The sequence below is a fragment of the Betta splendens genome, chromosome 22 (genome assembly GCF_900634795.4).
Source record: "Betta splendens chromosome 22, fBetSpl5.4, whole genome shotgun sequence".
NCBI lineage: Eukaryota > Metazoa > Chordata > Actinopteri > Anabantiformes > Osphronemidae > Betta > Betta splendens.
Genome location: NC_040900.2, coordinates 1715363 through 1726492, shown reverse-complemented (window position 1 = coordinate 1726492; position 11130 = coordinate 1715363). Strand labels below are relative to the sequence as shown.

The 11130-nt window shown below is 53.0% G+C and overlaps 2 protein-coding genes across 2 annotated transcripts; both read left to right on the top strand.

The window, feature by feature from the left end:
• The first annotated feature begins 56 nt into the window (after positions 1–56).
• On the top strand, positions 57–4929 carry inf2 (inverted formin 2). Its single transcript, XM_029139867.3, has 5 exons — positions 57–271; positions 2871–3272; positions 3693–3808; positions 3979–4138; positions 4892–4929. Exons 2-5 carry the CDS (start codon positions 2876–2878, stop codon positions 4927–4929), a joined length of 711 nt encoding a protein of 236 aa, XP_028995700.1. The 5' UTR covers positions 57–271; positions 2871–2875.
• Positions 4187–10073, top strand: LOC114848924 (inverted formin-2-like). The gene is given in 18 exon segments (XM_041069275.2): positions 4187–4925; positions 5127–5268; positions 5608–5740; positions 5812–6345; positions 6411–6556; positions 6638–6699; positions 6777–6879; positions 6950–7035; positions 7487–7587; positions 7655–7725; positions 7792–7899; positions 7975–8045; positions 8127–8247; positions 8323–8487; positions 8638–8740; positions 8826–8978; positions 9139–9955; positions 9957–10073. Coding segments are annotated over 17 exon segments (2916 nt in total). The 5' UTR covers positions 4187–4925; positions 5127–5178; the 3' UTR covers positions 10009–10073.
• The last annotated feature ends 1057 nt before the right edge of the window (positions 10074–11130 follow it).

Sequence of the window (11130 nt, the reverse complement as noted above, 5' to 3'; positions counted from 1 at the left end):
CCGTTCCTGTTCTTTTATTGTGAAAGTGCGGACCAGAACTCGTGGTTTCATCACGATGCTTTCTTGACGGTCAGCCAGTCTTAAGTAAGTGAAAGCTCGGGCTGGAGAAATTTGAAAGCGGTGCCATCTCAGGGTCGGACTTGCTGAACAGTCATCGTCAGGGATCCACGTTTCTGTGCTGGCAGAACCGAGCCGTGCGTGGATGACTGCGTGGCGCCGGGACACCTCAGAGGACGCGATTCTCCAAGTGTGAATTCATGGAATAAAGCAGGTAACGTCAGGGCTTCACACTCTTTCCAACGTGACACTGCGCTTAGACCTGACGTGCAGCCTTCGGCCGCGTCGCTTCGCGTTCCCTGCTTCTGTTATTGGCGGCTGCTCCCGTTATGTGTCCTGATGCGGAGGAACCCCGCTGCGCCGTGTTGCAATGTTAATGTGCTGTTTCTGTTTATTGCTGCTGATTGGGAAACGATGGATAATGCAAATTGGGAAACTGACCATTGTCACATTCTTGTCGAAGCATCCCGGACGTGGCAAGTCCGCCCCCCTCCCACACACACACACACACACACACACACACACACACCACCAGCACCACGTCCCCCCCGAACCTCCTCGCGTTGGACAGGATGAAGGGAAGCGGGTGATGACAAACCCACTTGAACTGAGACCTGCAGCCATATGAGCTGTCACTCGGGAAGTGTCAATCACCGCTCAGACAGACAGACAGCGAATAAAGGGAGATCAGCTACAGCTTTAAGATCGTTGTCAACTCCTAAATGTGCCCGTGGACTTGGCAGGCGCTCAGTCACTCCCTGAACAGCAGAGAGGCCGGGAGGAGGTTCGGAGCAGCACCAGATGTGTTTTGTTGTAACAATCGCCCTTTTCACACTGTAAGTGATGTTTGAATGTGGGTAAAACTTCAGTAATTGCGTAGAACTACTTAACAAACAGGCAACATCATTTATTTTTTATTTGGCCTATTTTTCATGTTTGAAAATGGTAAAAGGCCTCATTTTTAAGCCCCCACATCAATCTGCTGAATCTGAATGAAATCAGTCCACGCTGGTGTATAAGCTTTGCTTCGTATTATACTGTACTATTATACATATATTAGTGGTGACCTTCAGAAGTATTAGTAGGAAAGTAATTTATGCTCCCGTGTAAGCGTTGCATATGTCTCTGAGGAAATAAACGGGTGGATGTTTGTGCCAGCGCTGAGTCTGTGCAGCAGCAGTGGGCTGCGGCGTGGGTGGATTCACCAAAGGAGAGATGAGTGGGCTTGTCCTGTGTGCAGTGAATCAGCAGGCTATTACTGGTACATGTGGGAGCCCTGGTAGACGAGGTCGTCAGACCAGTCGCCTTTACATGTCGGCGCTGTGTTTTGGTTGCGGCTGATCCACATGTTACACGCAACATCCTCAGCAGCGAAACTGAAATTCAAACAGGGGAAACGTCAGCATGTTTATTCCTGAGCCAAGTTTCCTGATGTGGGAAAGTCCTTTCCTTCCCTGTGAAAAGTTCCCGAGCCGTGAAGTACCCGCGGAGCCCACACAGTCAGCTGCTTCTGCTGTGAGTCTTAGTAATGCTGTTACTACGGCTTTGCAGGAATTAGAGTCCGATTAACAAAGCTTGTGGTGTGTTCTGCTCAGGGCTCATGACTGCGAGAGTTCTCCACATACAAGCACCAGCTTGTAAGTCCTGCGCACGGTGACAGGAGGGCCTTCTTCGTGTTCTAACAGTTTTAGGCTTCGCTCTTATGAGTGTGAAAGGGGCAGAGAGCACTGGACGCGTTCTGTGGCCAAGAAGCACAGTTCTATTGAGGAGCCCTTTGAAAAAACCCATTGTGTGCGCGCTCGCTGCTGCCACGGTAACACTCTCCCTCTGGCAGCAGGGCTGAAATGCTGCAGTCACAGCTGACGAATGTCTTGCCAGAATATGTGAGAAAAGGAACGCGCTGTTGTACCTTGACTCTGCCGAGCGAATAGAAATCCAGTTTGTCTGATTTTTCACGAGTCATTACTTCTGCTCCCTGCAAATCTGCGCGCATCCATCACCGGACCACTCGGAACCAGCGCTTAACAGGGCCTTCGGTCCACCGGGTCCTCGCGTGGGAGCGGAGCCGTGCAGGAACGTGCAGCAGCGCCGTCTTTCCCAACGGTAGCAGCCAGATTCCCGTCGCTGTGACTCGCGGAGCGCTGTGACTCGCGGAGCGCTGTGACTCGCGGAGCGCTGTGACTCGCGGAGCGCTTTATATCCTGCGTTTGTCGAGTGTGAAGTCGTCAGCAGCAGACGCACGCTGTTCATTTGAGCTGGAGCGACCGATGACACAACCTGAGCACAGAGTCGCTGTTTCAGAAGCTTTGCTGCCGGTTCCTGATCCTGTTGGTTCTAGCGTTGCTCTTGTTGGATCCACGTTCTGCAGTGGATCATTTTCCCTCCATGCTGGGAACATGTCAGTGGGTCGGCGTGGGCATTGATGTCATGATGTTTGTGCTTCCAGTGAAAACATTCCTCTGCATGCATTTATTGTGGTGCGTCTGAGCCCTGCACATAGTTTTGATGAGCTCTCTCGTCTTTCAGCCGGATTAAAGTGGAATGTTTGGCTGTGCTGCTGTGCACTGGACTGCTGACATGTCTTTTACTCACGCACAAAGTGCAGCGCTGTCGTTTCCCCTTTTGTTGTCTCTCTGATAAGACCGGGCCGCGCCGTTCCTCTGCTCTGGATGGCGATGACATCACTGGATGCTGCAAACAGACGCCATCTGCAGTTCCACGCGAGCCGGGCACACAACATGTAGAATGTGGTCTCTTCACAGCCCAGCAGCGCTGACAGAGCCGTGACCTCGCTTGCTGTCCTGTCTCCGCAGCCATCATGTCGGGGAAATCGGAGGGGAAGAAGAAGTGGGCGGCCGTCCGCGGGCGCCTGGGCTCCTCGCAGGACTCGGACACCCAGCAGGAGGCCAACCTGGAGAGCGCCGACCCGGAGCTCTGCATCCGCCTGCTGCAGGTCCCCACCGTGGTCAACTACTCGGGGCTGAAGCGGCGCCTGGAAGGCAGCGACCAGACGTGGATGGTCCAGTTCCTGGAGCTGAGCGGGCTGGACCTGCTGCTGGAGGCGCTGGACCGGCTGTCCGGCCGCGGCTGCTCCCGCATCGCGGACGCTCTGCTGCAGCTCACCTGCGTGAGCTGCGTGCGGGCCGTGATGAACGCCTCCGCCGGGATCCACTTCATCATAGAGAACGAGGGATACATCCGGAAGCTCTCCCAAGGTTGACTCCATGTTTGTGAAGCACTCACACGCTGCTCATCAGGTTATTCTGGGATTAGTGAGAGTGGGGAAATAAACCGTAGGGACATAAACCTGAGGCCTCACTCACTCCTTACACTTAATTGTAATATAACATAAGACCTGTCACTTCATTGAGTGTCTCATTTTCAACAGGGATGAGTCATAAGTGTTGCTTTGAGTTCTTAAATCTGTGTTGCCACATTGAGTTAAGAATATTGGACCCCCCCCCTTCTTCAAACTCCTTTATCTGCAGCCCAACACCACATCTCCAGAGGCCAAAGTTCAACCCGCGCTGTGTAAAGGTGGAGAAGCACAGCCGTCAGTGCAGAGCGAGGCTCAGAGCTGAGAGGAGCACATGGGGAACATGAGTATTCACGTGTTTGCTCGTTGTGCCCCGCAGCCTTGGACACCTCCAACACCATGGTGAAGAAGCAGGTGTTTGAGCTCCTGGCCGCCCTCAGCATGTTCTCTGCAGATGGACATCGTCTGGCTCTGGATGCTCTGGATCACTACAAGGCAAGTAGCCGGACACGCAGGCGTTTTTAGGGAGGCGCTGGGCTTTGCCTCGTCTTCTTATATCAGCTGTGAATCAAAGGCCCCAACAGCGCCATCTGGTGGCGCGACCTGAGCTCTAGCAGCATTTATGTTTCACAGAATCCCACTTTTGACTCTGATTTCCGCTGCAGGGCGTGAAGACGCAGCAGTATCGCTTCAGCGTGATCATGAATGAGCTGCAGGCCACAGATAACGTCCCCTACATGGTCACGCTCCTGAGCGTCATCAACGCGCTCATCTTTGGAACCGATGACCTCAGGCACAGAGATAAGATGAGAAAGGAATTTATTGGTAGGTGCTCTGTTTTGTTTGGTTTCTAGCAGCTGCTCAGGAGTCTAGAGTCCCATCAGTGGCAGACTGTCAGCAGGGAAGCAGGACATCAGCAGGAGCTGGGGAGCAAATATCTCTGTCACTGGGTCCGACTAAGAATAGTTCTAATGGCCTCGTTCTGGCTTTGACAAAATGCCTGAGAACGACGGAGGCGACGGAAGCATTGTGCATTCATGCATTTTACAATATGACTGCAGTCATGACGACTACATTTATTAAGTCACACTGACAATGAGGCACATTAGTCATCAGTCATCTCTGCCTTCTACTGTATTATTTCCTTCTGTGGAGTCAGTTGCAGCGTATGTGTTTATGGTGAGTGAAGGAGAAGCATCCAGCAAATTAAACAGTGGTTTTTCCACACATCGTTCCCTCTTTTTCTTACTTGCAGTAAGTTTTTAATTTTAAAATTTAAATTCGGAGTCACAGCAAAAAACAGACAGAAAAGAATGGATGAACCATGAAAACCTTTCCTTTACTACGATTCACGACCCCTGTTTCCCACTCGCGTGTCAGGGATTCTGAGCTGCCAATCACGCGGCTGATTGGCCACGCCTCCTTTGTAATTGCTCACCTGGGACTTCCTGAGTCCTAAAAACTAACATGTGCTGCTGTGCAGAGACGTGTGGCCCTTGTTTAAGGTCGACTTTTTCCAAATCTGTTAATCGAGTGCTGTTACGATTCTCAGGACTGTCTTCTCTTATTGTTTTGCAGGACTTCAGTTACTTGACATTTTGCCAAAGTTAAGGTAAACCCTCCTCCTGTTGTTCATGTGATCTTGTTGTCATTCTCAAAGCTGATTCTCTGTAGTAAATTAAAGTAAAATGAGGCTTTTAGTAAAAACTGTAACTGCACTTTGTGTCCATTAACGGCTGATTTAAGCACAGACTCCTGTTGTTGCTGCCAATAAAAATGAAAATGACATTTAAATGTGATGTGCGACGCACAGGGAGCAGGAGGATGAAGACTTGATCATCCAATGTGAAGCCTTTGAAGAAGCGATGGCTGAGGATGAAGAGGAGCTGCTCAAACTGTACGGAGGCATCGACATGAGCAATCACCTGGACGTCTTCAGCGCGCTCTTCAACAAGGTGACAGCAGACAGGCAGGCAGGCAGGCAGGCAGACACAGACAGACAGGCAGGCAGGCAGACAGACTCATACACAGGCAGACGTTCCAACGTGAGTGCCTGCTTACACTTGTTTCCCCGTCTTTGTCCTGTCTTTTCCCCCTTTGTCCCCTCCTTGTTCCCGTCGTTGTCCCTGTCGTTGTCCCTGTCGTTGTCCCTGTCTTTTCCCCCTGTCTTTGTCCCGTTGTTGTCCCCTCCTTGTCCTGTCGTTGTCCCCTCCTTGTCCCGTCGTTGTCGTTGTCCCTGTCTTTTCCCCCTGTCTTTGTCCCCTCCTTGTCCCGTCGTTGTCCCGTGTGCTCAGGTGAGCAGCTACCCGGCCTCCCTCCAGCTGCTGTCCATCCTGCAGACGCTGCTGATTCTGGGCCCCAACCGCTCCGACATCTGGCTGGCTCTGGAGACCATCACCAACAGGGCCATTCTGCTGGCACAGGACAGTAAGTGGCGCAGTCTCCGTGCGACCGGCTGCTTGTGCGGCGCCACTAACGTCCGTGCGTTTGTGCTTCAGCTCAGATGGAGTCGTGTGAGCGGATCATGCAGCGGCTGCTGTTCTCCAAGGGCCGGAGCTGTGAGGTGGACGGGCAGCGACGGAAGGTGGATAAGTCTGTGCAGACCCGGCTGGATCAACTGGACAACGAGGAGGCGGAGCCTGTGTCCTGTCAGAAGCCCCTGTGTGCCTCCCCTCCCCCTCCCCCTCCTCCACCGCCGCCTGGCATGCTGGGGGGTCCTCCCCCACCTCCCCCTTTGCCTGGAATTCCTCCCCCTCCGCCCCTTCCCGGTGGCCCAGGTGTGCCTCCTCCCCCTCCGCCCCTTCCCGGTGGCCCAGGTGTGCCTCCTCCACCTCCGCCCCTGCCCGGGGTGGGCGGGGGGCCTCCACCGCCTCCTCCCTTACCCGGCATGCCGCCTCCGCCTCCCCCTCCGCCAGGCATGATAGTGGCTCAGAGCAGCCAGACCCTCGGGTGCGGCGCACCCTCCAAGGCGAGCCGGTGTCCCACCCTGCGGATGAAGAAGCTCAACTGGCAGAAACTCCGAGCCGTCACAGGTGAGTAGCTGAAGCTCCTTCACCTCGTTGAGGATGAGCCTGTGAGCGGTGGCTGTCCTCCACAGATGGTCAGTCCATGTGGGCCTCGGTGCAGAAGGAGCCGCCTCCTCGGGAGCCGGACTACAGCAGCATCGAGCAGCTGTTCTGTCTGCCGGTGACGGAGCCCAAAGACAAGGGGGCAGCTGCTCCTGTCAAGAAGGAGCCTAAAGAGGTGAGCCCGGTCAGCGCCCTCCGTCCTCCCACACAGGAAGCGTCTCCTCAAAGCTGAACGATCGATGTGGTCTGTTCACAGATTACCTTTATTGATCCAAAGAAGAACCTGAATGTGAATATATTCTTGAAGCAGTTCAAATGGTGAGGTCAAAGGTCAGGTGTGTGGGTGTGTAGGTCTGTCTTCAGCGCGTAACAGGCAGTGTGTCTTCTCCTTCCAGCACGAATGAGGACTTCGTGGCCATGATCCAGAGCGGAGACCGCAGCCGCTTCGACGTGGAGGTGCTGAAACAGCTTCTGAAGCTGCTGCCGGAGAAGCACGAGGTTTGCATCCGTCTCGGTTCACATCAACCGCGTCCTCCACATGAAAGTCACGCTTCCTGTGTCGCTTCAGATCGAAAATCTCAAGTCCTTCCAAGGGGAGAAGGTCAAGCTGGCCAACGTTGACCGCTTCTACACCTCCCTGCTGTCTGTGCCATGGTGAGCTCCCGCTGCTGCTGCGTGTGATGCTGATGCTGCATGTGATGCTGATGCTGCGTGTGATGCTGATGCTGCGTGTGATGCTGATGCTGCGTGTGATGCTGATGCTGCGTCTGATGCTACGTGTGATGCTGATGCTGCGTGTGATGCTGATGCTGCGTGTGATGCTGATGCTGCGTCTGATGCTGCGTCTGATGCTGATGCTGCGTGTGATGCTGATGCTGCATGTGATGCTGATGCTGCGTCTGATGCTGATGCTGCGTCTGATGCTGCGTGTGATGCTGATGCTGCATGTGATGCTGATGCTGCATCTGATGCTGATGCTGCATCTGATGCTGCGTGTGATGCTGATGCTGCGTGTGATGCTGATGCTGCGTGTGATGCTGATGCTGCGTGTGATGCTGATGCTGCGAGCCTCCTGTTCACCCTCCTTCCTGGCTTCTTTCTCCAGTTACCAGCTGAGGATCGAGTGCATGTTGTTGTGCGAGGAGTCGTCATCGGTGCTGGACATGCTCAGGCCCAAGGTGGCGCTGGTAGAGGAGGCCTGTCAGTGTGAGTATGTGCTGACGGTGTGTTTGTGCTGCCGTCGTCTGTGCTGACGCTGTGACCCGTTCCTCAGCTCTCAGGACCAGCTCGCTGCTGCCCAGCTTCTGCAGGCTCATTCTCGACGTGGGGAACTTCCTCAACTACGTAAGGACCTCTGCTGTTTGTCTTCCATTTTGCGTCGGCTGCTTCTAATGGCCGCTCCGCTTCCAGGGGAGTCACACGGGGAACGCAGAGGGCTTCAGGATCAGCTCCCTGCTGAAGCTTACCGAGACCAAGGCCAACAAGAGCCGCATCACGCTGCTCCATCACATCCTGGAGGTACGACGCCGGCTCACGGCCGCCGTAGGCCCCGTTTACAGGCAGCGACCTAACTGTGTGGCTTGATCTGTGAAGGAAGCGGAGGCGAATCACACCGAGCTGCTGGTGCTGCCAGACGACATCGAGATCTGTGAGAAAGCTGCGGGGTAGCGTAACCTCCTTCATCTGCTCACGCTCGCCATGAACCTGCAGCAGATCCATAACAAAGGTTTTTTACTTTGTTACAGAGTTAATCTGGACTCTGTTCAGTCGGAGGCCAGCGCTTTGCTGAAGCGGCTCAACGACACGTCCAGGAAGGTGTCCGGCTCTGTGGCTGAGGTGAAGGAGCAGTACACAGAGGTGCTGGAGGTAGGAGGCTTTTCTGCCTGAAGCATCGCACGTGTAGCAGCCACAGTCCTAGTTCCTCCCATGTCTCTGTTTCAGGAATGTTTGGAGGCGTGTAAAGCTTTAACCGAAAGGTTCGCTGAGATCGAGAAGAAGAGGAGTGAGCTGGCTGTCTATTTATGTGAAGACGCTAATCAGCTGTCGCTGCAGGAACTCTTTGGAACCATCGGGACTTTCCGACAACTTTTCATCAAGTCACTGAAGGTCAGGGAGGATCCGTCCTGTGGTCCTTTAATAATCTGTGTCCTAATAGGGGAGGAAGAAGAGGTTAACATGTCACTGAATGATGGAGATGAACTGCTATGTACATGCTGTACTTGGTGGTAAATGACGTGCTTTGCTTCATGACATCAGGAAAACAAAACCAGGAAAGAGCAGGCGGCCAAAGCTGAGAAGAGAAAGCAGCAGCTGGCAGAGGAAGAGTCCAAGAGACAGAAGGGAGAGAATGGGAAAATCAGTAAGTTTGAAGACGGGACATCCAGAACAAAGTCCAGATCCGCAGGTCGTTTGTTTAAACCTTCTGTTTGTCTTCCTCCAATTAGTCAAGAAAGGCATCGTCCCTCAGAACGATGGCTGCATCATTGAACACCTCCTGGCAGATATCAGGAAAGGTTTCAGCCTGAGAAAGACCAGGCCCAGGTGCGATTCGGAAAGCCTCCCTTCTAGTGAAATGCGTAGGGATATCTGCCCGCCTGGTAAGGACGAGTGTGTGGCCTCCACCCGCGAGCCACAGCACAGCCTTGCTGCTTTTCCAGCCATTTAGATCACAGCTCCATTGCTTTGATGCTGCTCAGACAAGCAATACGTGTTTCACTGCACGTCCAGGTCATTGGTTCTGACTCGTCTCCCTCTTAGGTTCAAGTGTCAAGTCTGTAAGCGACGAAGCCGCAGGAGCAGCCACGCTCTCAACTCCCACCAAGCGTCAGACGCAGGGTCATCAGGCCTCCACAGGCGAAGTGAACGGATTCATCAGCCCGTCAGACAAGGCTCCGCCCGCTCAGGCAGCTCCGCCTCCCAGCACACCCCCAGAAGAAGCGCCCCCGGAACGGCCTGCGTCGCTGCAGGTGGGGCGACACCTGGAGAAACCTGCGACGGCTCAGCCTGAGGCCGACGGGGGGCGTCTCCCCACGGACGGCTTCTCGCAGGACTCAACGGAGACCAGCGTCTTCAGCCCCTCCTCCCTCTCGGATTGCGAGCTGCTGGAGGCGTCTCCCGGGCTGGCGCCCGAAAAGCCCTCAGATGTCACTGTTAATGTTCAGATCACAGAAAATCCTGTACCCAATAAAGACATGCATGCGACACAGACTGAAGAAAGTCATTTAGTAGACGAGACGAGTAGGAACGCAAGTCTCCTAGAGGAGACTGCAGGACGAGACGAGGGCTGCGAGGAGCCGCCACACGTTAGAGCCACCTCCGGCCCCGATGAGGTGGTGCCTGAGTACCGGTCGGACCCTGGGAGCCTTGTGAGCGCGCTCAGTGAGGGCGTCGAAGGGTGGGACGTGACCGACGGAAGCAAAGTAGAGGACCCGCCGTCGGTCTCCAACCAACCAAAGAAGCGGCAGTCTCTCTTTAAACGGAACAAAAAGAAGAGTAACCAAGGTAATCCAGCCCTTAAGCTCAGTAACGCCGGCCTGCTGCCGCGTCTTAGAGGCAAAGCCCTGCTTGTTGTATTTGCATTTTGCTTTTTATCTTTTATGTACGAGCTACTTTAGTTTATGTTGGTGACTATGTTGCATGCTCATGAGCTTTTATTAAAGAGTGCGGCTGCGCTGCGCGGCCCTTGATTTGCAGATTTTGATACTGAATGGATGTGATCTGTGGCCGGTTTGTTGAATGCTCTGTTTCTCGTTTTGACTCTCTGAAACACAAGGCGACAGTGGGAAAGGACACTCTAGACATAAAACAGGCTGTGTGTTGCAGTGAGGTAGGTCAAACCGATGGGAGCAGGACGTCACCCCGGCGACGCCGTCATCCTTCCAATAACTCGCCGTCTGTTGGTCTAACGGGACTCTGGCTTCATGTGTCTGTGTTGTCTACAGCTTCCAACACGCTCCCTAACACGTTCAGGTCAAAGGTTAAAACCAGCTGGGTCTAATGACAACTGGGGAAACTAATGCTCGGTACTCTAACATGACGGCTTCGGGTCTCGAGCAGCTCTGCCGTGTGTGACATCATCATGGCGTCATCGTGGACGTGGTTCTCATAAAAGCTGTCACTCGTGTCCTTTCTGTCCATATTTTCTTGTCCATTGTCTAAATCTGCAACTGGGACTGGGTTTAATCTACTAACAGCGCTGACATATGTTCTATAAATGTTCTTTCATATTAATGCATTAAAAAAGATTCAAACTGGGCGAAACGGACACAGATATTCACGTTTGAAAACTAAGCGTTATGAAAAGACTTGACTGTGTCCATTCACCTGCGCCTTTGTTTCCGCAGATGATCCCAGGAAAAGGAAGTCACGAGGGAAAAGGAAATGTTAGCGGACGCTGGAGTTGTGAACTGGAGGAATCACACGTCTGTTTATTTGTGTTTACGCTCCAAGAGGAGGAGACGCGTCTCCACGGAGCGGACGACGGGTCACTTTATGTAAAAGAGTCGTTTTGTGTTTACGAGTGGTTTTGATGCCGACTTATTCCAACACGATACGCTTTATATGTTTTGTATCATTGTTGTAATATGCGGTGAATGTGTTTTGCTATAATGAGCTTTGTTTACTTTTCTGCAACTTTCGAAAAAAATAAGTGTTTGGTGCCAGATATTTAATTTAACTTGTTATGGAAACGGAACTAATTAGAGTAAAGTCTCAATTCCTTTATATATATTATCCAAATGGCCCACATGA